Below are 26,263 nucleotides of genomic sequence, written 5' to 3'. Positions count from 1 at the left end.
TGGCACCAAAGTGGGAAACAGGACAGAGACATTTGCCTCTTAATGGCAACCTGTCACATTAGCTGAGTGACTTAGAGCATGAAATATGATAAAGAGATCAGGTTCTGCCGCTTAATGCCTTACAATCTTGGGCAAATACAATCTCTGTGCCTCAGATTCTCAAAGAGTAAAAAGGAGGTTTTTTTTTTTTTCCCACATTTATACTGTTGATATGAGGATCAAATGTGATCAAGTATTTGTCCTGTAGTGAATGCTCAATAAATGGTAGTTACTATTAGTTTTCAGAATGCTTCATGCCTGAGTGTTTCAGGTCTGTCGCCATGAAAGAGGCATAACCATATTGCTGAATGGTAGTTAAAGTCTGATGCTCTCTCCATCTCCCTCTACTTGAGGCCTCAGGAATCAGATCTAAGTGGCTATAACAAAATGTCCTTCAAAGAGGGATGAAGGGTATGCATGGTTTAGTGTGTGTGGTTTCTCACTGGATTACTAGACTTTAGATGATTGCTTAAACTAACACAGGACTCCAAGTCTTATTCTAGCTCTTAAAACTATACTGAAAGCTTCCATCCACATGTTGAACCTAGGGCACAAAAGTCTGAAAACATGATGCAGTCAATTTCATATTTTCTCCATTCCCCAACCCTTCCAAAAGACTCTAACACTTCAAATCATCTTTATTATGGGGGGACACATTTGGGGTTCTTAGAGATAGTGGTGGCTAGAAGGGTGGCACTTCATCCCTGCAGTAGTTTGTTTGACGGTGGGGTATGGTGGGGAGAATGCAAGGAATCATCAGTTGGAGTAACCCTTGGCCCTGTCTTCAGCGCCTACACAGTGCCTGGCACACAGTAAGCGCTCAATAAATATCTGTCAGCCGTTTTCGGGTATTGGGGTTTTCAGGCGATAGAGGCTCCCTTTGGGAACAATATACAGAAAAGAACATCTCACGTTCTGTCAGTTTGCAGTTCTTGGTTCAAGGGTACTTCCCATAACCCCTCATCCTTCTTTTCTGAGAGAGGCTGGCCATTTCATTAGGGTGCTTCATCCCAGCACCCTGAACCCTCTTTCCAGGCTGCAGTTTCCCCACGTGGAAGACGATGTGATGTACATCATTTTGGGAGGGACACTTACACTCTTGATCCCTCACTTTCGAGGCACAAGGATCTTAAAATCTAGAGGCCTTCCAGACTGCTTGTCATTTAATGAGTACCCACTTTTAGAATCCCTCCCTGAAATGTGGCCTTTCATTTTTGACCCTCGCCTCCTGCATTTAAGGGTATTACTTGGTGGGCTGGGGGACCCCAGGCAACTTGAGGGGATCCCCGCTCAGGGGACGGTGTTAGGCATGGGGGCGGGATTGGAGTGTTGGAGGCGGGGCCGCAGGCTCCTAGGGCCACCCAGTCGCAGGGCCAGTCAACAGCTGCGGCCACGCCCCCGCTCCCGGCCGCGACCCCGGATCTTCCTCGCACTATTGCAGGGTTGGGCTGAGGCCCGCGCATGCCTGCTGAGAACCTACGCCCGCGGAGGGGCGGGCCTTCTCCTGTTCCTTTCGATAGGCTTCGGCAGTGCGAGTAGGCCCCGCCCCCGTGCGCGGCCAAGTCCGCGGACAAAGTCCGGGCTTGCGGACGGGCTCCGGCTGACAGCGTCCGGCAGCGCGGCACAGCCCCGCCCCCACGCGGGGGCACGCTTCCGGACGCGGTCCGCGCGCGCTGGAGGGCGCCGGCCCCGCCGCCCGGCGTGGGTTTGTGACGCGCCTCCGGTGGCCCCGCCCCTTCCAGAAGCGTCAGCAGATCCCAGTGGTTGCGCTGGCGGGCGACGTCTCCCGGTGTTAGCCCGGCCTGGTCCCGGAGCCCTCGGGCGGCTCCCAGCCCCAGCAGCAGCTGAGCTACCTCCACCGCTCCTTCTCGGGCCGCCAGGAACAGCGGCGTCTGCTCCTGCGCGGGAGGAAACAGCCGAGGGCGAGGTCAGGGAAGGCCCCGCCCGCAGGATCGGCCCTCCTACTTGACCGCTGCCCCGCCCCTGCAGGGTTTTCGCAGTTCACCTGTCCTGCTCCCAGTGTATTGTTAGGGGCCCCATCTAACCCTGCCATCCTGTGCGTCTTTATCGGCTCCTGCCTGGAGAAGGGAGCGGGCGGCCCGGGCGTTGTTCACGGCGGCGGCCCAGTGCAGCGCTGTTTTTCCTAGGGGACCACGTGAGAGGTAGTTACCGCGAGGCTGGGGGCCAGACGCCTGGGTTCCTGTTTCCCACGGGTTCTGGTCTTGGGGGAAGGGCTGTTCCGCCCGCCGGGTCCCTCCGAGGCGGAAGCGTTGCCCGGGTGACCGTCGGCCTGCAGGAAGCGTTGCCCCTGGTGACGTCACCAGCGCGCGGGAGGGACAATAGGGCATTGTTCTGGGGTCTATGGGACCGGCAGACCGCGTCCCTCCCACGAGACCCTTTTCCGTTTTCACAGACACTCTCCTCCATCCTACTTCCCAGTGGGAAAGGGCAGCGTGTGTGTGTTTTTGAGGATGCTGAGGGCAGACTCACGTGCTGCCTCCTGCAGATTTACCACCTTGACAGCAGGGTGGGAGGGAATGCCCCAGCTTCCGGTTGGTTCCTCTGCTGTCCCCCCTATTTTTTAGATCTTACCTCACACCCCATTTGCTCAGCTTTTCTATAGCACAACATCAGCTTCTCCAGATCCATACCCCATTTGTCTCTGGCCCCCACATCTGCTTGGGCTGCAATCAGTTCTTCAACCAGGTCTTCAACAGCCAGCCTGGCGGCCAGCATCAGGGCTGTGGTCCCATCCTCTGTCCGCGCATCCACTGCAGTCTGTCTGCTACGGAGTAAGAGCTGGAAGGGCGAGAGAGGACCAGTGACTGCTGGTATATCTGAACTGCTAGCTAAGGACCCTCGCATTGCTAACCCGCCTCCCAATCCCCATTCAGTCTTCTGTTCTTGTTTCTCTATCAGTCTCCAATCATCACCTTCCTCTTTGCCAAACCCTGGAGAAGGCTTTGCCCAGCCTTACTTGCAGGTTTGCCCAGTGTCCTTTAGCAACCCCAGTGTGCACTGACCTGGCAAACCTCCCTAGCATCAGCAGCCACAGCCGTGTGAAGAGGGGTGCGCCCTGCCCGGTCTGGCTGGTTGGGGTTGGCTCCAGCCTCGAGGAGGCGGCGGGCAGCGGTTGGCCGGGAGAATCGAGCAGCCAGGTGCAGGGGGGTCTCCCCGGTGCCCACAGTGTGAACCTGGGGACAGGCCCCTCCCTCCAGCAGAGGTTCCCAGGGCTCAGGACTTCCCAGCCATGTCTCTTGGTAGGTCCTGGACTCCACGCCCCCACAGCAGACTGCTGACATCAGGGGTGTCACCCCATCTGTGGATGAGACATGAGAAATGGGGGACAACTGGGGAAGTGGGAGAACATGGAGGCTCAGGGAGAATCACAGCCTGAGGTGTCAAGAAGCCCAGCTTGGGATCTTGATTTTGTGTGGCTTGTGTCAGTGACTTTCTGTTTTGCTCTGGGCTTCAGTTTCCTCCTCTGTAAAAGGAAGTGTCAGGCCTAAATACTTTAACATTTTAGAGCAGTGAGTCTCAAACTTGAGTCCTGGTTCAGACTCACTTACAGGGCTTGTTAAAACACAGATTCCCCGGTATTTTGAATTTGAGTCAGAAGCTCTAGAGTGGAACCTGAGAATTAATATTTCTAACAGTTTCCCTGGTGATGCTGCTGCTTCTGTCCTGGGACTGCACTTTGACTGTTCTGAAGCACTTACTCTAGTATTAGTTAATCCAGTTCAGATATCAAAGGACTTTGTGATTCTAAAAGGGGTCAAAGGGAGTTTTCATTTTCTTGGTCTAGGTTGGCTCACGTACCAGGTCCCTGGGTGTCCACGTCAGGGACATCCATCTCAGAATCCTGGGGAGGAGTCAGCATGGCTGCCTGGGGGAGCTCTTGGCAGTCACTGCTCAGAGACCACAGCTGGCACTTGGGGGGTGAGGCCATTTCTTCAGCCTTGGGGATCGGAGCAAGGGTCAATGAAGGCAGGGTGACTTGTCCCTTCAACCCCTCCGTCACTTTAGGACCACTCCTGCCCCAGTGCTTTCACCTGGCTCACCTCCTCTCCTTCCTTGGGGACTGAGCACATCACAACACCATCCTCATCCATTTCTGCTTCTGCTTTCAGTGCCCTGGAAGGGGGTGGGTTGGGAGAGGACCTTCAGGGCCCCGGGGACTTCCAGCAGCCTCCCCACTTCTCTCCCCTTCCTGTGTCTTCAGCTTGTGCAGTAGCATCTCTTACTGCTTCTGATCACCAGTATCTCCACGGTAAAGAGTCCCCTCCCTGAGCCCCAATTCTTTCTCACTCTCACTTGAGGCCGATGCTGTCCTCGCCCAGGGGGGGTCGACGTCGGCGGGAAACTGGCTGAGTCCGGGGCCTGCGAGTGAACCCAGGGGGCAGCCAGAGGGCCCCGTGCTCTCGGCGCTTGCGACGGATGAGCTGGAGGACGAGAAGAGCCCCGAGGGCCAGGAGAAGGACCCCGACCACTGGGGAGCACAGCACAGGCCATGGGAGCTGGTTGGCGGAGGGCTCTGGTGGAAGAGACACAGAAAAAGAGGCCATGCCTGGTGAGGTTGGGTATTCTGGTGAGACCTTTGAGCAAGTGCAGATGCCTCTTTTGGCTTCAGTTTCCGCAACTGTAAAATAGGAATAATAATAGTACTTGCCTCATAGGGTTTGTTGGGAGGATTAAATAATACTGTAAAATGCTTAGAGCAAGGCCTGGCACATAGTAAGTGGCATTTAGGAGTTATTTTTTCACAATGCTATGAACTGTTTGATTTGCAGATGATTGGATAACTCTTGGCTTATTAAAGAGAATAAGCCAGAACCCAAGGTTTGTGGGCGGTCTGTGATAGAGGTTAGGATAAAAGACTCGGAGATGGAGATCGCAGAGCCAGTGGGTTGTGAGGAGATCTACTTGGAGAAGAAGGTTATTAACAAGGGTAAGTCTCCACAAACAACATTTGGGGTCTCAGTGCTTCTGTTTCATTTGCCTTCATTGCTGGTTTCTGGCACGAAAGCTGGCTTGGGAGCAAAATCAGGGAAATGACGGGATCACCTACCGGTGCCTGCACGAGGGTGGGCAGCCAGCAAGGGTCCTGGCAGTAGGGGTTCCAGGGCCCCCACTGCGGCCATCGCAGCAAGGAAGCGGAGTAGGAGCCCAGGGTCCCAAGGGCAGCGGGATTCAGGGTTCTCGGGGCCACAGCGGGACAAGTCCACACCCATCACCACCACAAACCTGTGGGGAAGAGACCCCTGGGTTGGTCCCTGGCTCCCCTCCGCCAGTTAAAGAACTAATGTCTTTCCTCCCCACCACCCGCCCCCCCCAGCGTTCTTACCCAGTACTCAGGGAGTCTGTCTCCTTGCCTGTAGGCTCTGTTTGGGGGGCTGCTCTCTCCTGCTGAGAGGGGTCAGGGGTTCTTCCTAGCTCCTCTTCCGCTTGGGCTCCAGGATAGGGGTACACCATGTCCCTGCCTTCACTGTCCTTCCTCACCCAGAGCCCTACCCTCAGAGTCAGGGACAGCACCCGGGCCAGGGCGAGCAGCTGCTGGTCCAGGGTTGAGGGGCTCAGCACCACCAACAAGGCCAGGGAGGGCCCCCACTCTGAATTCCCATCTTCCGGCCTGCAGTCACCCCCGTCCCAGCCGCATTCTGCCGTGTTGCAGCCCTTCTCGCAGTGTCCATTGTGGAAGTGATCGCGGCAGTACTGGTCATAGGCTGGACTGTGGGGTGAGGAGATGGCTCAGGACCCTAAAGAAACCTGACTCCCTCGCCCTAGAAAGCATTCCCGATACTCCACAGCCTTGAGGGCTCTGCTTAGTGGGGGCAGTTCTGGAGTGGGGTTTACTCCCTGGACGGTAGCTAGTCCAGACACCCTAATGTCTACTGACCTTTGTTTCCTAACACTGTCCCCTCTCTACCTTCTCCAACTCCTGGCTCCCTAAAAGGGAGCCCTTTCCCCTCAGGGATGCTGGTTGCTAGGGGAGATACACCATGGCAACAGGAGTTGCCTGGCTTGAGGCCAGGGTTCCCATGACACTCAGAGGGTAGCCCAGACAGGCAGTGCCCTCTTTCTTGGTCCCCATGTTAAATATTCATGCTGCCTCATTCCCTTGGGTTGGAGTCTAGCGTCTTCTATCCCTATTTAGCAATGGTTATTAGAGTGGAGCTCCCTGGAGCGTGAGGCTGTGGTCACACTGTGACTCATACTCTTCTGTGTCCTTCTGTCTTCATCCTGCCTCCCCCACCACCCCCTGCCCATCCTCCCAAATCAGTCTCAGGCTCACGTGCAGGCTGGAGGGGTCTCACAGTCGTAGCCATCAAACAAACACTCTTCAGAGTCGCACTGAGGGTGGCACTGCCCGTCCCGGAAGAGAAGCCAGCACCGGGAATGAGAGGGGCAGCCCTTCCAGGGGTCTGGGACCCCCAGGGAGCAATCCCCGCCATCCCAGTTTCCTCCTGGGCCACTGCAGCCGGCATCGCAGGCCCCATCCCCACTTCTGCCCTCGCATCCCTTGACTCCGGGCCTCTGACACCGGGGCCCTGGAGAGCTGGCAGGGCAGGAACAGCGAAAGCCAGGGCCCCCCAGCCCAGGTGTCTCTGAGCAGCTGCCATTGTGTAGGCATGGAGAAGGAGGGCCACAGCCTGAAGGAGCTGGTGGGGTCAGGCAATCAGGACCCCCATAACCATTGAGGCAGGCGCAGCGGGGTGGGAGTCCAGGCTTGGGGGAGGGCAGACACAGGCCACCATGGTGGCAGTGATGGAGACCGCAGGAGGGGGCTCTGTGGCTGCAGATGGGGCCTTCAAAACCCTGTGGAAAAATGTAATTTGTAACAATAATAAAGGGGAAAACAGTTATAAAGGGAAAAAAGTGTAATTTGTAACAATAGTAAAGGGAAAATGTAATTTTTGGGTTAAGTTCACGGGTGTTATCTTTTAAAGAAAAGAAGGCTATCTACAAACTAATGTTAATTTGTGTTTTACTGTACCATGAACCAGGGTTTTAAGATTAACCTAGGGCTTCCCTTATAGCTCCGGTGGTAAAGAATCCGCCTGCAATGCTGCAGACCCCGGTTTGATTCCTGAGTTGGGAAGATCCGCTGGAGAAGGGATAGGCTACCCACTCCAGTATTCTTGGGCTTCCCTTGTGCCTCAGCTGGTAAGGAATCCTGCTGCAATGCAGGAGACCTGGGTTTGATCCCTGGGTTGGGAAGATTCCCTGGAAAAGGGAAAGGCTATCCACTCCAGTATTCTGGCCTGAAGAATTCCATGGACTGTTTATGTATAGTCCATGGGGTTGCAAAGAGTTGGACACGACCGAGTGACTTTCACTTTCCCTGGGGTCCAGCGGTTAAGAATTTTCCTGCCAATGCAGGGGACACAGGTTCGATCCCTGGTCTGGGAAGATTCCACATGCCATGGGGAAGCTAAGCCTGTGTGCCACAACTACCAAGACTGCTCCCTGAAGCCTGTACGCTGCAGCTACTGAAGCCTGTGTGCCTAGAGCCTGTGCTCGGCCACAAGAAAAGCCACCACATTGAGAAGCCCCTGCTCTTTGCAACTAGAGAAAGCCCGTGCGCAGCAATGAAGACCCAGGGCAGCCAAAAATAAAGGGTATGTAAAAAGACGAACCCAGTTTCGTGCATCTGAGGTCTATAAACACACACACAGAGTTAACTTATTCACGGTCACCCAGCCAGCCTTGCGGACCTTCCCACAGGCAATATCCATGACTTCTGAAAGTTCCATTCAAACTTCCACCTGATTCTGCCTTTCCCCACCACTGCTTCTGAGGGCCACGTACCCCTCTGGACCTGAGATGGCCTTCTCTGATAATTCCCTCTCGGGTGCTCCCCCAGGTTCCTGGCTCAGGGTTTCTCTTGTGTTAGCACTGGGGACAACAGAGGAAGCAGCCTGTGGTCACTCACCTGGGGGCAGTGGCAGGTGAATCCTGGGGGTGGCCCTGCTGTGGCCTCACATGACCCCCCGTGGGCACAGGGCTGGCTCTGGCAGGGGTCTAGCTCCACTTCACACCACTGGCCTGCGGTGGGGGTGGGATTAAACATGACACCACTTCAGCCGCTGCCTCCCTCCCAGCTCTTTCCTGGGAGTCAGCCCAGCACCAGCTGCACAGGCACAGGGATGGTGGTGCGTGTTCTCTAGGGTGGGGTCTGAGGCGAGGGAATGGGCCAGATGACGAGGCTGCCTCATGTGTGGGGCTTGTCTGGGTTTCCATGGTCAATTCAGCTATGGCTAGAGATGCGCACACCCCTACCTCAGGCCTCACCTGTGTGTCCAGGCAGACACTGGCAGTAGAAGGCATTGGCCAGAGAGTGGCAGGCCGCAGTGCCTGTGGGGTGACAGGGCTGGTCCAGACACTCATCTACGTCCCCCTCACAGCGCAGCCCCACAAAGCCTGGCGGGCAGGCACAGTGGAAGCCTCCGGGTTTGGAGGTGCAGGTCCCCTGGTTGTGACAGGGCTGGGACTGACACGCATCTGGTTCCTTTGAGCAGTTCTGTCCACTGTAGCCGGGCGCACACTGGTAGGCAAAGGTCAGACAGGGAACCAGTAAGTGAGCCCCTCCTGGCACTCTAGGGGACCCAGTGCAAGATAGTCTGCTTAGCACCCCACCTTCCAACTCAAAGCATCACTCAGCTTACCCTCCATCACAGCCACATATAGCCTAACCCTTTCACCTCAACTGCACGAGACACTATTATTCAGTAATATGGACCTCGTCCCCTTCCAAGTCCCAATCTCTATAATTCATTACCACTAGATATAATTCCATTTTTCATAAAACCTTCCTCTTCCAACCACACACCCACTGGGTTCTCTCATGCTTTATTAATTCATAAGCATTTATTAGACTTCCCTGGTAGCTCAGATGGTAAAGAATCTGCCTACAATGCAGGAGATGGGAGTTCAATCCCTGGGTCGGGAAGATTCCCTGGAGAAGGAAATGGCAGCCCACTACAGTATTCTTGCCTGGAGAATTCCATGGACAGACCATGAGATTGCAAAGAGTCAGATACGACCGAGTGACCAACACTTTCACTTTCAAGCATTGCCTACTTTGTGCCCAGGCATCTTTTCAGGCTCTCAGAATACAAAGAAAATTAGAACTGCTTCCCTGCTTCCATGAAATGCTCAGTCAACCAGAGAAGTGACAGCTATCACTGATTGCGTGATTTATACACATAACCTCTAGAACTCTCCTGACCACCCTCTCTATGGGTCATCTCATTTGATTTTCACTTTGCAGAAAAGGAAACTGATTCCTTGAAAGATAAGTGCCTTGCACAAGCCACAGAGCTGGTAGGTGGCAGAGCTGGGATTCAGCACAAGTCTATGACTCAGTAACTCATGACCTTAACCATTTTCTGATTGTCTCATATCCTGCTGGTGAGAAAAGGGTCATTGTGAGGTCTGTACCACGTGCTGAATTCTTGCAGGAGGAAGGAGAGTATGCCAGACTGGAGTACCAGGAAGGTTTCAGAAAGGTGGAGAAAAAATTCAGAGAGCGTCTGAGAAATGGCCAGAGGGTTGGAAGAAGCAGATGAAGGAGGTGGCGATTTGAAAACTTCTGGAGGAAGGAGTTTCATGAAAGAGGAAGTAGAGCTGAGTCATGGGTGCACGGGGGTTCACTACCCATCGGTACACTGTTTTTGTGTATGTTTGAAAATGTCTGTAATAAAAAATTAAAAAATACATTGAACATTTAAAGAAAGAGGGTAGTTATGGGATTGTGCCTTCTATTCTGTGTGAGTACATGGATCAGGTTGCATGGAATTGAAACCTGACTGTGTCTTCCTGTCCTGCTCAGTGACCCGAACCACCAAGGAGAGGCCCTAACCCAGTCTGGAGAGAAGTTAGGGACATCTCCCTGAGGCGGGTGCCTCCTGGGCACCATCCAACGAAAGAGGGGTGAGGAAAGCCACCAAAGAGCCATTCTGGGGTGTGGGGAAGCCAGCTGCAGTTTTGTGTTGCTGGAGCAGGGTTGAGCGGGGCAGGGGGCGGGGGGTGGGTGGGCAGTGAAGAGAGATGAGGCCCGAAAGGGAGGCAGGGCTGGGTCACGGCAGCTTGGGACTTCATTGTGAAAGAGGTGGGCAGTCACTGAAGGGTTTTTGTGTTTTCTGGCCATGCTGCAAGACATGTGGCATCTTAGTTCCCCAACCAGGGATTGAACCCGTGCTCCCTGAATTGGAAGCATGTCTTAACCACTGGTGAAAGTGAAAGTGAACATGTTAGTTGCTCAGTCATGTCTGACTCTTTGTGACCCGATGGACTGTAGCCCTCCAGTCTCCTCTGTCCATGGAATTCTCCAGGCAAGAATACCAGAGTGGATTGCCATTCCCATCTCCAGGGGATCTTCCCAACCCAGGGATCAAACCCTCGCCTCTTACACTGCAGGCAGATTCTTTATTGGAGGGAAGTCCCCACTGAAAGGTTTTAAGTAGGAGAGTGACAGGCCAGCTTAGTGTTTTCAACAGAGCACCCTAGTGGTGGAATAGTACAAGTGTGGAGGCAGTGATGATATTAACTGTTAGGAGGCTGATGCAGGTGTCCAGGTGGAATGCGACAAAGGCCTGGACTAAGGCAGTGGGATGAGGGTGAAGGGGCGAGGACAGAGCTGAGAAATATTTAGGAGGTAAAACAGCTTGACTTGGTGGTTGGTTGGACGTATAGGGTAAATGAAAATGCCTTCTCCCCACCCTTTCTGCCCCGTGACTGCTATTTTCAATATCCAGCCCAACTTTGTCTCCCCCCGCCCCGCCTCCTCTAGACCTTCTCACCTGGCAGAGATAACCATTGGGTTGGGCCACACAGGTGGCCCCATGCTGGCAGGGCCTGGACTCACAAGGGTTCACCTGGTCCTGGCATGTACTGCCTTGGAATCCAGGGGGACAGTGGCAGAAATGGGAGGGGCCGCTGTCAATGCAGACGCCTCCATTCTGGCACAGGGAAGAGACTTCTGTGCCTGGGAAGAGAGACAATAAAGCTAAGTGGGTTGGGAGGATGCGCAGGGGCCCCAGACACTGAGCAGAGAGGTCCATGGAGGGGCCACTAACACCTCTGGGGTGGGGGGAGGCTGCCTGGAGCCTGAGGAATCAGTACGCTCCTGAAGCTGAAGAGATTAAACAAGTTCCAAACATGGATGGACCTGGAGATTGTCACACTAAGTAAGTAAGTCAGACCGAGAAAGATAAATACCATATGCTATTGCTTATACGTGAAATTAAAAAAATGATACAAACGAACTTATGTCTCAAACAGAAATGGATTTACAGATGTAGCAGATACACTTATGATTACCAGGGTTCAGGAGGGGAAGAGGGATAAATTGGGAGATTGACATTGACATATATACACTTGTATATACAAAAGAGATAACTAATAAAGACCTACTGTGTAGCACGGAGAACTCTACTGAGCACTCCATAATGGTCTATATGAGAAAAGAATCTAAAAAAGACTGTTTCTTTTTAGAATCACTTTGCTGTACACCTGAAACTGATACAACATTGTAAATCAACTATACTCCAATAAAAAAAAATTAAATTCCTTCTCCTGCATGTTTTGTCAGAATGGAGAGAAATACCTCTTCTTTGATTTATCAGAGCATTATAAGTAACTGTATTCTTGGCCTCAAACAAGTCTCAAGCAAGGAAGAACTCAAGAGAAACTTCAGGTGGAGGCACTTGGCTTAAGTCTAACTCCATCCCTTGGGTTTTGCCATTCTCTGATGTTCACTCACTGTGATTCTCATCAACCATCTCCACAATGGTCTATCCCCTGAGTTCTCATATCAAAACTTATTTGAGGACTTCCCTGGTGGTACAATGGATAAGAATCCTCCTGCCAACGCAGAGGACATGGGTTCCATCCCTGGTTGGGGAAGATCCCACATGCCTAGGAATAGCTAGGCCCTCGGGTCGTAACTACTGAGCCCATGTATGGCAACTACAGAGGCCCGTGTGTCTGGAGTCCTTGCTTCACAAGAGAAGCCACCGCAATGGGAAGCCCCAGGCAACACAATTAGAGAGTAGCCCCTGCTCTCTGCAACCAGAGAAAGCTCGTGAGCAGCAACGATGACCCAGCGCAACCAAAGATAAATAATTTAAAAAAAAAACTTATTTGAGCAAGGAAGGTATTCTTTTATCAGGGAGTTGGCATAACATCCAAGTGGGGGGGTCATGGTGAAGTGTGTTGCATATGGTCGGTTAAGTGTGGTTCACTTAACTTATGATGGTAATGACAGTGTTGAGTTGTTCCACCCTGGATCACTGGGTTATGTCCCTGCTGCTTGCGTTAAACTGGAGTCTGATTGGCTGGGCTGCGTAGTGTTGCTTGAGTTATGTTGAACGTGGTTCTAGGAGTTGAGTTGTGTTAGGCTGTCCTGGGTGTTGAACTGCAGCTTCAATAACTGGTTGGTGTGTGTGGCTTTGACTTTTAGTCGATCGGTTGGCCAAATGTTGTGTGTGGATGTCCTTACGGATGGGTTAGAGGAGGAGACCCTTTTGCTCTTCCTCTGCTCCCTAGCCGGTCTTGGGTTGGTACCTTGGCTCAGAGCAGCCTTCTGGCAGGAGGACAGCGGCAGGTTGCAGAGAGGCCCAGTCCATCCCTGGAGGCACAGGCACTGGAAGGAGGGCCCAGTCTGGAGGCAGTGGGAATTTTGTGGGCAGGGCTTCTGGGCGCATAAGTCCATCAGTGTCTGAAGGTTAGGAGGGAGAGTGAGGTGGAAAGGAGCATCAGGTTCCCAGGCCCAGAGATGGTCCTCTGCCAGTTCCTCAAAATCCCTTCCCCTGAAAACTCTCTCCTAAATGGTCTGGGACCAGATCACCCTCCCTGGTTTCCTTGGATACGTGCATCCCAGAAGAGTTGCTGGGATCAAAAATCCTTTCAATGAACCATACAGATCTCGAGCTCAACTCCTAGACTCCTAAACCTCCTTTCACCGCTCCTAAGCTTCCCTGCTGCCCAAGGCCCTCTCACTGGAGTTCTCCCGCCCTCTCCTTCCTCTGCACACCTGGCTCCCGGCCCCTCACCTGACAGCTGCCTCCTGTGTAGCCAGGGGAACAGAGGCAGCGGGGACCCTGAGGGCTGTCTTGGCAGGTTCCCTTGTTCCTACAGGGGCTGGATGAGAAAGAGAGAGGGCACAGTAGGAGGAGGGGCAGGGAAACAAGGGGTGGGAGTGTGTGACGTGTGAGGAGGCAGCCGCTGGGGAGGTGGGAAAGCTGGAGGGAAGGCAGAGCGCAAGGCAGCGGGGCGTGGGGCGAGAGGCAGCACGGAGCCCCAGAGGAGACAGAGTGGAAGGCTGGCAGGGGCTCCCTCCCTTCCTCCAGGGGTCTCTGTGCCCTGCTCACCTGTCTGAGCAGCTGGGACGGGTCCTTCCCTCGCAGCGTGGGCCCTGGAAGCCTGGGGCGCAGAGGCAGGAGGAGGTGCCCAGCCTGTTCACACAGGTGCCCCCATTGAGGCACGGTGCTGGAGAGAGGAGGCTGTGAGGGGTTGGGTTCCTTGCCTGTAACCTGGCCTCAGTCACTCACAGGTAGGTACCGCCCCCCTACCCTGCCAACTTCCCCACCCAAACAACGGCTCCCTGTGTCCAGTTAATTTTTTATCAACGTACCCTGACCCCCTTCTGCATCCTTTTGTGGCCCAGCCCTAGGACGTGGTGGGAACTCACCAGAGGCACAGTGGTCAATGCTGGTCTGGCAGCGGAGCCCGGTGTGGCTCAGAGGGCAGGTGCAGGAGTAGCCCCCGGGGCTGGGGCTACAGGACCCACCGTTGAGACAGGGCCCCGAGTGACAGGCTGTCACCTCCTCACTGCAAGTGGGCCCTGAGGGGAGTGGGTGGGGTCTGAGAAAGTGAATCTTCCTTTTTTCTCTTCCCTTTCCTTCCCTTCCTCATCCCCATCCCCACTGTTCTCCCCCACCCAACCTTTTTTCTTTTCTCACCACCTCCTGCTCTGTAGCCCATGCCCAGTTCTTATTTTTTTGGCAGCACCTGCAGCATGCCTGTGGAATCTTAGTTCTGGGACCAGGGATCAAACCCATGCCCCCTGCAGTGGAAGCGCAGAGTCTTAACCACTGGACCACCAGGAAAGTCCCAGTTCTTCTTGGGGGTGACTGAGACCCAGAGCCCTTTGGACACGTCTCCACTGGCCTTGCCCTTGATTTAGATGGTGGTCAGCCCAGGGTATACACGGTTTAGGGAGCGCCTCACCTGTGTAACCTGTGGGGCAGGTGCAGTTGTAGCCAAAGGGCTGGGGGTGGCAGGTCCCTCCGTGGGCACAGGGGGTGGAGACACAGGCCCCCAGATCTGTGTCACACTGTGGTCCTGTCCAACCCCCATCACACACACATGAAGATCTGGTCATAGAAAGAAAGCGGGGGGTTCTCTTCTCTCTTCCCCATTGGTCAGACCCCTATGACCTCTCTCTTTCTGGTCCTGAGACTCTGGCCCCTTTCTCAGGGGCTTTGCTCTCAGCATTGCCCCCCTTTTGCCTGACAGACCCTACTAATTTTCTCCAACTAGATTGATCTATCTATCCATTTATTCCTTCTATAACTTGTTTATTGTCTGTTTTTCCACATTAAAACAAAAGCTCCATGAGGTTAGATATGAAAACTTGGTCTCTTTTGTTTTGTGCTGTTTTCCCAGTGCCTGGAAGAGTATCCACATGTAATAAGCACTCAATAAATATTTACTGAATGGATGATGAGATGAATTGGTCCTGGGATTTAATACACTTCTTTCTCTTTTGGTCCTCCCAAGTCTTGTTTCCCTCGTTATTTATGAACTCTCCCCTCATTGGATAACACTCACCAGTCAAGCCTTCCCATTGGTTGTGGTCTCAGAACTTTGTCCTCTCCTTCCTATTCCCTATTGGTCATTTCCTACAGACTTGCACCTCACTGGCTGTCTTCTCCTGCCCTAGCTGAAAAGGACCCAGAGGAGACTGTAAATGGGGAGGGCCTGGAAGATGTTACCTCTGGCAGTGCCCATGGTGGCAGGTGCAGTTGTCCTCTGTGGGGACACAGCCTGGGTTTCCATCGGGGCAGAGGCAGTGGGTATTGTCCTCTTGATCCTGACATTTTTGTCTGGGCTGGCACAGGTTAGGGGCACACAGGGGAATTTCACAGAGATGGCCTACAGTGGGGAGAAGAGTCAGAAAACAAAGTCTGTCTTTGTCCTTGATGAGGCTGGAGGCCACTTCTTATGCGTGACTTGCTCCCTCCCTATTACCCTATCCTCCAGTGGCTCCCTGATGCCTCAGGATACCAACTTCTTCAGAATGACACATGGGGTCCCACATGACATGACCTTCCTAGAAGTGCTGCATTTCTCACCTTTGCCCCTGGTACCCCAAGTTCTGCATTTCCTTAAGTGGGGTGTGCTTTTCTCCCCTCCCCCTGCCCAGTGCCTTTGCACATGCTGTTATCTGTGGCTAAAACACATTGCCTAGCATTCTGTCTTGACAAACTCCTACTCAGTCTTTATGGCTCTGTTCGGCCATCCTTTCTCATCTCTAGTCTGCGTTGGCCAATTCTTTGTGTTCCTATAGGATCCTATGCATTCCTCAGAGCACGTCCCTGGGCCATAATTAACAAGAGACCTTCTGGTCTTTCTGCAGTAGATTTAAAGCCACTCAAGGATAGCAACTCAACTTTGTGTCTGTGTCGGCATAGTAGGCACTTCACAAATGTTTGCTAAATAAGCAAATGAATGGCTTGCCTTTTAATCTCCTCCTCTGCTCCTGATCTCCAGTCATATCACTCATGTTGAGCCGGATGTGAGTCCTACAGTAACACCCTCAGCTCCTATATGGTTGTTTGCACTGCACAACTTTCAGGGATTCCATTCTCATTTTGTTCTCACATCCTAATCCTCAGACACTCATCAATGACTCCACCCCAGTTGTGCTCAAATATCCCTCCAGTTCTTTCCAACCTCTCCCCTGCTGACCTGTGAATCCAGAGGGGCAGACGCAAAGGAAAGCTCCTGGGAGGTCAAGGCAGCTGGCTCCGGTGGGGCATGGGCCACTCAGACACTCGTCCACCTCCTCCTGACAGCGTGGGCCTTCAAAGCCTATGGCACAACAGGGGAATCAGGGCCCTTCATGGAAGTCTGTCCCTGTCCCCACTGTCACCTCCAGTGTTTTTGATCCCCAGTTTACCTGGGGGACACTTGCAATGGAAGGATCCAGGCTGGTCCTGGCACTCCCCACCATTGGCACAGGGAGAGCTTTGGCATTCGTTGATGTCCTCCTCACAACGGGGGCCGGTGAAACCTGGTGGGGTGGGGAGTGAGTGGGGAGAGATGACCAAGGTCTTTTTTCTTTTTTTACTAAACTTATGAGGGACTTTGTTACAAATATTTAAGATTTAAAGGCATGATTTCATGGATTCAAACAAGAAATTAGGAGTTAACACTTGTATTTAGCCTTTTCTTTGTTGTTTAGTTGCTTAGTCCAGTCTGACTTTTTTGTGACCCCATGGATTGTAGCCTGCCAGGCTGCTCTGTCCATAGGAGTTTTGGGCAGAATTATTGGAGTGGATAGCCGTTCCCTCATCCAGGGGATCTTCCCACTCTAGGGATGGGAACCTCTGTCTCCGCATCTCCTGCATTGCAGGTGAATTCTTTACCACTGAGCCACTGGGGAAACCTAGCTTTCTCTTTACAGATATAGACATAACATGGTTACAAATTGCAAGGGAGAGAATCTTCTTTCAAAGGGTTTGGGTTTTGAGGTTTTGTTTTGTATAAATGTGTCATTATATGACAAAGGCACCAATGTGGGGGCTTCTGTAATAGTGATTTGAATTTCAGGACATACAGAACATAACTTGGTAACTTTAGCCTTCATATAGCCTTCACATAACTGGATATGTGTACTAATGCTGGAAATACATTTTATCAAAAAAATAAATACAAGTCCTGGCCTTTCCCCTTGTTAGGAAAGGTGAACCTGATGAACTTTCAGAAAAGACATCTGGGGCAGGTGGAGATGACAGGAGGGTGATGCATAAAAGTGAAACTCAGCCACTGTCAGCCATGCGACTTTGGGCAAGCTACCCAACCTCTCTAGGCTCCCCTTTCTTCCTCTGTGGGCTGCCCTTGTGGCTCAGCCACAAGAAACCGCCTGCAATGTGGGAGACCTGGTTTCAATCCCTGGGTTGGGAAGATCACCTGGAGAAGGGAAAGGCTACCCACTCCAGTATTCTGGCTTGGAGAATTCCATGGACTATATAGTCCATGGGGTCACAAAGGGTTGGACTGACTGAGTGACTTTCACTTTCACTTTTCTTCCCCTGTAAAAGGGGAATGATTATATAACCTACATCATGGTACTGCTGAAAGGATTAAATGAGATAATGCCTGAAAGTACATAACCAAGTGCCTGGCTTGGAGTAAATATTCAATAAACATCATTTATTATCATAGCTGGGAACAGAGGGATGTCCCGTGAAACTGGAGAATGAAGGTCTGGGGTGACTTCCCTTGCATCCATGGCTATCAGCGCCAAGACCAGCGGGGACCCTGAGAAGGCAGGGGGAGGGTATGGAGGGTTCTGAAGGAGGGCTGGAGGGGAGGGTTATTTGGGTGACTTGGCAGGACAGAGATGAGGGCGGGCGAGTGAGCGGGGGAAGATTTGCAGGATGTAAGAGGAAAAAGTTAAGACCAACCTAGACAGAATATTAAAAAGCAGAGACATTACTTTGTCAACAAAGATCCGTCTAATCAAAGCTACGGTTTTTCCATGTATGGATGTGAGAGCTGGACTATAAAGAAAGCTAGTGCCGAGGAATTGATGCTTTGGAACTGTGGTGTTGGATAAGACTCTTGAGAGTCCCTTGGACTGCAAGGAGATCCAACCAGTTCATCCTAAAGGAGATCAGTCCTGGATGTTCATTGGTAGGACTGATTTTGAAGCTGAAACTCCAATACTTTGGCCACCTGATGTGAAGAGCTGACTCACTGGAAAAGATCCTGATGCTGGGAAAGAATGAGGGCAGGAGGAGAAGGGGATGACAGAGGATGAGATGGTTGGATGGCATCACCGACCCGATGGACATGGGTTTGGGTGGACTCTGGGAATTGGTGATGGACAGGAAGGCCTGGTGTGCTGTGGTTCATGGGGTCGCAAAGAGTCAGACACAACTGAGTGACCGAATTGAGCTGAAGAGAAGACAGTTTGGAGAGCAGGGGAGTTGGAGAGATGGGGCACTTCTTGGCCAGGCCTGAGAGATCTTCGAGAGGCCACCAGCGACTGCCAGGCCTGAACCGTGGAGGGAGTTTGTACTCACCCGGCCGGCAGGCACACCGGAAACCATTGAGCAGGTCGTGGCAGTCAGCGTGGTTCAAGCAGGGGGCCGAGGCGCACTCGTCTATCTCCACCTCACAGAGCTGCCCTTCTAAGCCTGAGGACATGCAGGTGGGGTCAGCCTTGCTTCGGCTGCCTCCCTGCCTTCTGCCCCAAAGGCCAGGTTCCAGGGCCAGCCCTGTCCTTGACCTGCCAGGTGCCCCACCAGACAACCCCTCCTAGGGGGCCACTGCATGTGGGTTGGAGAGATGGACCGAGGCCCTGCTGCTCTGCTGGACAGTGGCTCTGTCGCCTTCAAGTATGAAAGCTCAGGGAGCAGGGCACCTGCCGGGACCTGTGGGAGGGCTTCAGGGAAGTGTCTTTTGAGGCCATTCCTCAGTGTACAGAAGGCAGGGCTCACCCGGTAGGGCTGAGCACCCTGGAGGTTCTCTTGGTACCCGTGTGACAAATGGGCGTCTTCTTGGAGGTGATCCACTCCTTCCATGCTACCTGGGCAGGCCTCCATGCCAGGGAGACCAGGGACCCCCAGGGTGGGGATTTGAAGGGCATTTGGGAACCTGTGTCATTCCCATACTTGTCCTGTTTCTTCGGGCTCCTCCTGGACTCCACTGTCTCATCCTGAACTGACGTGGATCAGGCTCTGGACCTCGGCTGCCTCCCTCTTTTTGCCTGGGGAGCCTGCCTCTGAAGCTCCTTGGTATCTACAACCTTGTCCCTTGGCTTACTGGATAGTGTTCTCAGCATTTTTCCTTGGACACTTCTCAGCTTCGGAAGGCTGTGTGGTGTAGTGGGTGAAACTATCAAAGCTCTGGGTTTGAATCCCGACTCTACCAGTTACTAGCTGGGCAACCTTGAACAAGTCACTTAACTCCTGTGTGCTTCAGTTTCTTCATTTATAAATGGGCATAGTAACAATACTGACCTCAGAGGGATACTGTAAAGATTAGATAATGCCTGCAAGACACTCAGGCAGAAGTAAGCTACAGTTTTTCTAGTTTCATTCAGCTCCCTGCTATTGACTCCATCACTGTCTCCCTGGGAGATGTTTCTCCCCTTAACTCTAACTTATAGGTAGGTGCTGCTTTGCAGTATTCCTTTCCCACTGAGCCAGATTCAAGCACACAGACCCTTTGGAATTTAAAAGTTTACTCTTGATCTCTACAGGGAAAAGTTTCCCTGAGTAGGTAGAACATCTGGGTTGACATAAGCAGAGGCTGCAGCATGAAAAGTTTATTAACTGCTGCTTTTCTCTCCCTTGATGGGCCTCTGCATACAGTGGATCAGGTTGTGCATGCTACGGGAACCATGAAGTGAACACAGAGTTGAGCAGTGTGCAAGCTCACTACCATCTGTGGAAGCTCTTCTCCTGGGAGGGGGGGCACTGGTTTCTTTAAGTTTTCAGCTGGGGGATGAGGCGATGAGGAGAAGCCTTCTTTGCTATCTGACCCCAACTGGTTTCAGGCTAGCCATTCTCTGGAGGGGTCACATCCAGTGGCTTCAGCACTAGTTCCCTGGCTCCTCCACCCACGGCCCCATTCAGCTGGTACCTGGTGGGCAGAGGCACTGGAAAGTGGCGAGCAGGTCCAGGCAGGTGCCGCCCCGGTGGCAGGGCTGCGACAGGCACTCATTGTGATCAGCCTCGCAGCGGGAGCCTGTGTAGCCAGGCGGACAGAGGCACTCGAAGGAGCCGGGCGTGTTGAGGCAGGAGCCGCCGTGTTCACAGGGACTGGGGCCTTGCTGAGCTGGGAGGAGAGAAGAACTGGGAGTCCACCAGACTCAGGGTGGAAGGGTAAGAAGGTCTGAATGGCAGGGAAGGTGTGGGGGGCCTATTTGTGGCAAATGAGATCAAAGTGGGGAAGGGCGTTGTGACCTTAAAGTGGAGAAGGAGTGGGACTTCCCTGGTAGTCCAGTGCTTAAGACTTCACCTCCCAATGCAGGGGGTGTGGGTTCAATCCCTTGGCAGGAAGCTAAGATCCCACATGCCTGACGCCAAAAAACTAAAGCATCAAGCATAAGCAATATTGTAACAAATTTAATAAAGACTTTAAAAATTGATCCACATTAAAAAAAAATCTGAAAAAAACTGGAGAAATGACTAACTGGGGTCTGGAGGGCTGAGTATTGGTTAGAAGACTGGGTAAGAAAGAGACGCCAAATAAGGACAAATTCAGGAAAAAAGGTATGCTCATTTATTTATTTGGCTGCTGTGCAGCCTGTGGGATCTTAGTTCCCTGACCAGGGATTGTATCCGGGCCCTCGGCAGTGAAATAGCAGCATCCTAACCATCGGACCGGCAAGCCACTCCAGTACTCTTGCCTAGAAAATCCCATGGATGGAGGAGCCTGGTAGGCTGCAGTCTGTGGGGTCGCTAAGGGTCGGACATGACTGAGCAACTTCACTTTCACTTTTCACTTTCACACATTGGAGAAGGAAATGGCAACCCACTCCAGTGTTCTTGCCTGGAGAATCCCAGGGACGGGGGAGCCTGTTGGGCTTCCGTCTATGGGGTCACACAGAGTCGGACACGACTGATGTGACTTAGCAGCAGCAGCAGCAGCAACCATCGGACCACCAGAGAATTCCTGAGATGATTTTTAACTTGAAAAACAGTTTGCCTGTTTCCCTCTTCAGTGCAGAGGCTATGTGGGGCTTAGAGAGGGTCTGATGAGGGGGTGCCTCACCCATCTGACACTCGTCCAGGTCCTGGTGGCAGGTGGGGCCTGTGTACCCTGGCTGACACACGCAGAGGGTGGAGCCGCTCAGAGGGTTGGTGCTGCACTGGGCTTCCTCGTGGCATGGCTGACTCAGACACATGTCCTCCAAGTGGCACAGGAGGCCTGGAGGGCGGGGTGGGTAAGGCACTCAGAGGCTGCTTGAAGCTCCCAGGTGCTCTCCTGGGGCTTCTGTCACCTAGAATCTCCGCCTCCCACCTCCCACCTCCCTGAACCTCTGTGTCACACCTGTGCGCCCAGGCGGGCAGAGGCAGGAGAAGGAGCCCACGCGGTCAATGCAGGTGGATCCGGGGGCGCAGGTGGCGGCCACACAGTCGTCCAGGTTCTCCTCGCAGCTGGCGCCTCCCCAGCCACTCACACACACACAGTGGAAGTCGCCAGCTGAGTTCTGGCAGGTACCCCCATTTCTGCAGCGAGGGGGACCCTGAACCTCACACTCGTCCACATCTTCAGAGCAATCCCAGCCTGTAGGGCAGCGAGAAGGGAACAGGCGCTGCAGCTGGGGGCCCTGTGAGGACTGGAGAACGGGGGCTGACCATCTGGGTCACCGGTGCCATCAACCTGGCTTGAAGGACTCACCTGTCCAGGCCTCTGGGCAGAGGCAGGTGTAGGTGCCCAGCCCATCCTGGCAGGTGCCCCCGTTCTGACACTGGTGCCCGACACAGTCATCTGGATTCACCTCACAGCTTGGGCCTGTGAAGCCTGACAGGGTCGTGTGATGAGCTGAGAGAAGGGGACTCACAGGACACCACCTCCATGCCCAGAGAGGGGCCTCAGGGAGACCCCTGTGAGGACACACCTGGGGGACACAGGCACAGGTGGAAGGTGGAGTCTCTCCCTGGAACCAGTTGACAGGTGCCCCCATTGAGACAGCCCCTGGGGGTGCAGGGTCCCGGCCGGAGTCCACAGCGTGGACCCTCCCGCCCAGCGGGGCAGAGACACTGGAATGACCCCAGGGTGTTATGGCAGGTGGTGCCCTTGGGGCAGGGTCCCGGGTCCAGGTAACACTCGTTGACGTCATGTTCGCAGGCATGGCCTTCGAAGCCGGGTGGGCAGCGGCACTGGATCTGGGGGTAGGTGGCCAGACACACCCCTCCATTGACGCAGGGGTTGGCTGAGCAGAAGTCTCGAAGCTGGCACTGCTCACCTGAAGTAGAGGATGGACGGTGAGGGGCCGTTCCCAACACTGCACACATTCCAGCTCCTCCGGAGTGACCCGCTTTCACTCTGGGTTATCTCTGTGTCTGATCTCCGTATTTCCTTCCCTTCTTCCCATCCTCTCCCTGTCCTGGCCCATCATCCTCAGTTTTATCATTTTTTTGGGAGGGCTCTCTCTGGAGTGACCACATTTTTTCCCAACCGAAAACTGAACATGTGGCTATTGGTGGGAGTATTGCGAATCGACCCTGCTTGGGAAAATCTGGGACTTGGTGTCCCTTTAGTGGTGACCTGGGTGGAGAAGATCCCCCAGAGAAGGAAATGGCAACTCGCTCCAGTATTCTTGCCTGGGAAATCCCATGGACAGAGGAGCCTGGTGGGCTACAGTCCATGGGGTCGCAAGGAGCTGGAATGAATGAGTAGTCGTGGACATGAATGAGAGTCGGACATGAATGAGCACGTGGTGGGGAAGTGGAAAGCACGGATCCTCTGAAGACAGGAGACGTAGCCCGTGGCTTTGCCCTGGCCAGCCGTGTGCCCTTGGGTTGTCATCTCGCCTCTCTCATCCTGATTCCCTGATCTTTAGGTGCTTGTAATGGATCACGGTCACGAGATTCCACAGCCATGCGCACATGGGAATGGTGGCAGTGGCTGCACTTTCTGAGCATCGCCCCCTTTCCTCTCCACAACAGCCTTATGAAGTGTGGACATTGGCTGACAGCTGAGGATCCAGACAGCTTAAATACCATATACAAGGTCATGTCCTGTCAGTGGTGGAGCTGGCGATGGGCCCGAGGAGGGGGCTGCCCACAGCCCCTACTCTGAAGCACAAGGCCTGGCGAGTCGCCACTGCCCATCCTTCTTGTCATGTATGCTGGTCTCTCACACCCAGTCGCAGGCTCAGTTTCCTCAGAATCTCCTGGTTAGTTTTAGAATCTCCATTCCCTGGGTCTGCTCCAGACCCACCAGAGCAGGCTTTCTGGGATGGGGCACTAGCATTTTTAAGGCCTTCCAGGGTCGTAAAGAAGTCAGACACGGCTGAGCACACACAATCCATCCATCCATCCATCCATCCATCCATCCACCAATCAGTCAAAGGTGACTGCTGTGTCTGCTCAAGTCTGAGAAGCCTTGCCTCTAGTCCACCCCTCCTGGAGGCACCCATGTCCAAGCACTTCCTGGCCACGTGGGCTTTGCTTTCTGGTCCAGCCCTCTCCATCCTGCTTAGGTGCCATGGAGCCTTTCTCTCCTGGCACCCCTGACAGGCTAGCACACCCACCCACCATACGTCCTGCTCTTGTGCCCCAGGACTGTACCCCCCTCCTGGGATGGGCATCCATTCCTCTCTCTGGGTCAGATCCTCCCATCCCCATCACACCTCCCACCACTGCAGTCTTCCCCGATGATAGTGTGGGCTCCCACCACTCAGAAAAGGAGCCGCTCGGGTGCTCAGAATGCAGAGTCTTAGAAAGACGGTACCAAGGATCCTATGTGCAGGGCAGCGAAGGAGACACAGATGTAAAGAACAGACCTCTGGAGTCAGCGGGAGAAGATGAGGATGGGGTGATTTAAGAGAATAGCACCGAAGCATGTACATTGCCATATGTAACACAGATGACCAGTGCAAGTTCAGTGCATGAAGCAGGGCACCCAAAGCCCGCGCTCTGGGACAACCCAGAGAGATGGCATGGGGAGGGAGGTTGGGGGATGGTTCAGGATAGGGGGGCCACATGTATACATGTGGCTGATTCATATTGATGTATGGCGAAAACCATCATGATATTGTAAAGTAATTATTCTCCAATTAAAATAAATAGATTAATTAAAAAAGAAAAGAATGCAGAGCCCTGGAGGTCCCCTGGTGTGCTAGGCATTAACCCTCCAGCTACTGGGTCACGGGAGGTTGAGGGGGCTGGGAAAGTGGTCAGGGTGATGTGCTAAGGGGGCTATGGCAGTAGTTCTTTACCAGCTGCCTTGGAAATAGCTCAATGTTTTAGCAGTCTTTACAATTCCGTGGTGAATGTCAGTTTCAGGTAAACAGATCACTAAGAATTGGCTGGTTGATTCTCGCAGCCTCTGTCCTCCAAGGGCTCACAGTCTCTTGGGCTCCAGTTCCATCTATCCTACCCTGCAGCCCAAGCCACGGCCCCTGCCTGTCCCTTCCTCCCTCTCCCATCAGCGCTCACCCGTCCATCCCGGCATGCAGGAGCATCGTGGGCGGCCTGAGGCCTGGAGGTGGCAGCGGCCCATTTTGGAACAGAAGGAGGAACAGGGGTCCTTGATCTGGCATCTATCCCCAGTGAAGCCAGAGGGGCAGGTGCAGAAGAAGCTGGGGGCCATGGGAGAGGGGGTGCCAGGGGAGCCGGGAAGGGTGGGAAGAAAGACGTGGCAGCTGCCTCCATTCTGGCAGGGCTGGGCATCCTGGCAGGGGTCAGGAAACTGGCATGTCTCACCCAGGAAGCCAGGGGCACACCTGGGAGGGGTGGAGAGAGGAACGTTCACATCCTGACCCTCTGCTCCCGCCTACCTCCCTCCTTTGCCTTCATTTGATTCTCTTCATTTGTTTCTCCTCCTTCCTTTCTCCTTTCCTCCCATCTCCCCATCCCCTCCTTTGTTCCTCTTCCCCGTCTCCCACTCCACGAGGTGCACTCACTGGCAGGTCCCTTGCCCCTGTGATAGGCTCAGGCAGGTGCCTCCGTTGGCACAGGGTCCTGGGAAACTCCCACACTGCAGCCCTAGGGATGGAGATGAGGGTGAGATGGGAGCAGGGAGCATCGCGCTCCACTCGCCCTCCTTCGGATGCTCGGGAGGGACCTGCCTGCAGCAGCCCACGAAGGTGCTCCACACCACCATCGCCTTTACGGCCCTGTTCTAGTCCCCACGTGGCACTCACACCCCAGCCCCCTAGGTCCCAGGTCCTCAGTTACTAATCCCCACCCTTCCTTTCCTGTTTATTCTCTGGCCTCCCAAGTCCAGCTTCAGGCCCCATCCCTCGGAAGCAAGACAACAGGGATCAGGAGGGGGGCTGAGGGGACTCCTGGGAGGTGAATGGCTGAAACACTAAAGGGATTTCCTCCCGGAAGGGCCTAGCATTGAGCCACCGGGGGTGGGGACAGCTGGACCAGGAGAGGGACTTGGTGAGCCTTTGACTTTCCCATGTCTCCATCTCCTGTTCCCTCTCATCTCTTCCCCTAGCAGGTGATCACTCTGTTTCCTCTCCTCTTTCTAAGCGTGACTGCAAGAGCATGCTCTCCCCTAGTTCCGGGGCCAACTTGTTTCTCCCGGGGGGTGGGCACCCTCTCACCCATCCCCCTGCGGTCACCACCCCTGGCACGAGGCCCACAGCCTTGGTCTGTGTAGCTGCAGGAGCAGAGTCGGGGCTCCCTGCCGACTGTCCCATTTTGGGGCAAGAATCTTCTCCATCCAGTGTTGCCTCAAAGCGAGGACCTTGGCCCTCTGTCCCCTACCCACCGGACCTCCTCCTAAGGAAGGTGGGTCGCCTGGCCTCTCGCCCCCCTATGCCTCACCTCTGGTCCTGACGACTGGCCGACACAGCAGCAGCAGCAGCGGCAGCAGCGGTGAAGGGGGCTGCATTCCAGAGCCCCTGCCCCACGCCCAGATCCTCCCTGCCCCCTCCAGTGGGACCCTTAGAGCCCCTCGCCGAGGCAGCAGCCACCTCCTCTGCTCCCACGGCCCCTTCTTCCTCCTCCTCGGCCTGCTGCGAACCTCACGTCTGAGCTGTTTCCTGAGTCACACAATGTCCTGGACACCCTAGTGATGGAGGGGGGCGGAGTGGAGGAACACTGAGGGGATGAGGGAGGGGCTTTCTTTCCCTGACCACCCCTGGGGAGGTGGTGAGGAAGGAGGACAGGGTGGCCCGAGGGCAAGTGAGAGAAGGGGGAGCGGGGCGGGCGGGGGCCCCTGAAGCAGCCGTAGCCCTTCTGTTGTTAGTGTGGACTCTTCCCTTTCTATCGCTGGGCACTTCACAGTGACTGTCCTG

At 54.0% G+C, this 26,263-nt stretch overlaps 1 protein-coding gene and 1 long non-coding RNA gene across 6 annotated transcripts; one reads left to right on the top strand and one right to left on the bottom strand.

Annotated features, from left to right (window-relative positions):
- Nucleotides 1-662: 662 nt before the first annotated feature.
- Nucleotides 663-25,989, bottom strand: NOTCH4 (notch receptor 4). 2 transcript variants are annotated; one of them, XM_055406011.2, is made up of 30 exons: nucleotides 25,791-25,989; nucleotides 24,917-24,998; nucleotides 24,450-24,736; nucleotides 21,905-22,252; nucleotides 21,685-21,807; nucleotides 21,334-21,570; nucleotides 21,055-21,210; nucleotides 19,921-20,115; nucleotides 18,357-18,470; nucleotides 16,226-16,339; nucleotides 16,015-16,137; nucleotides 15,039-15,198; nucleotides 14,272-14,417; nucleotides 13,733-13,885; nucleotides 13,413-13,530; nucleotides 13,095-13,182; nucleotides 12,607-12,760; nucleotides 10,842-11,026; nucleotides 8,332-8,584; nucleotides 7,973-8,085; nucleotides 6,332-6,855; nucleotides 5,384-5,767; nucleotides 5,108-5,283; nucleotides 4,354-4,573; nucleotides 4,092-4,173; nucleotides 3,859-3,997; nucleotides 3,063-3,358; nucleotides 2,691-2,838; nucleotides 2,085-2,182; nucleotides 663-1,937 (listed from the first exon to the last, which is right to left on the bottom strand). In XM_055406011.2, the coding sequence occupies exons 1-30, from the start codon at nucleotides 25,855-25,857 to the stop codon at nucleotides 1,248-1,250; spliced, it is 5,973 nt and encodes a 1,990-aa protein (XP_055261986.2). In that variant the 5' UTR covers nucleotides 25,858-25,989; the 3' UTR covers nucleotides 663-1,247. The 2 variants fall into 2 exon arrangements, with proteins under 2 accessions (XP_055261986.2, XP_055261987.2); XM_055406012.2 differs by having other exon boundaries at nucleotides 4,101-4,173.
- LOC129543132 (uncharacterized) lies at nucleotides 2,063-9,988 on the top strand. Of its 4 annotated transcripts, none has more exons than XR_008683248.2 (5): nucleotides 2,063-2,201; nucleotides 4,830-4,987; nucleotides 7,077-7,203; nucleotides 7,420-7,658; nucleotides 9,501-9,969. It is a non-coding gene; the product is annotated as an uncharacterized LOC129543132 (long non-coding RNA). The 4 variants fall into 4 exon arrangements; XR_008683249.2 differs by having other exon boundaries at nucleotides 2,070-2,201; nucleotides 4,359-4,987; nucleotides 9,501-9,977; XR_016036087.1 differs by having other exon boundaries at nucleotides 2,074-2,201; nucleotides 2,652-4,987; nucleotides 9,501-9,988.
- Nucleotides 25,990-26,263: the final 274 nt, after the last annotated feature.

This window comes from Moschus berezovskii, chromosome 23, assembly GCF_049115385.1.
Source record: "Moschus berezovskii isolate FMDL1 chromosome 23, NW_MosBer_1.0, whole genome shotgun sequence".
NCBI lineage: Eukaryota > Metazoa > Chordata > Mammalia > Artiodactyla > Moschidae > Moschus > Moschus berezovskii.
The sequence above is the reverse complement of the archived record's forward strand: the minus strand, read 5'-3'. Positions and strand labels throughout refer to the sequence as shown.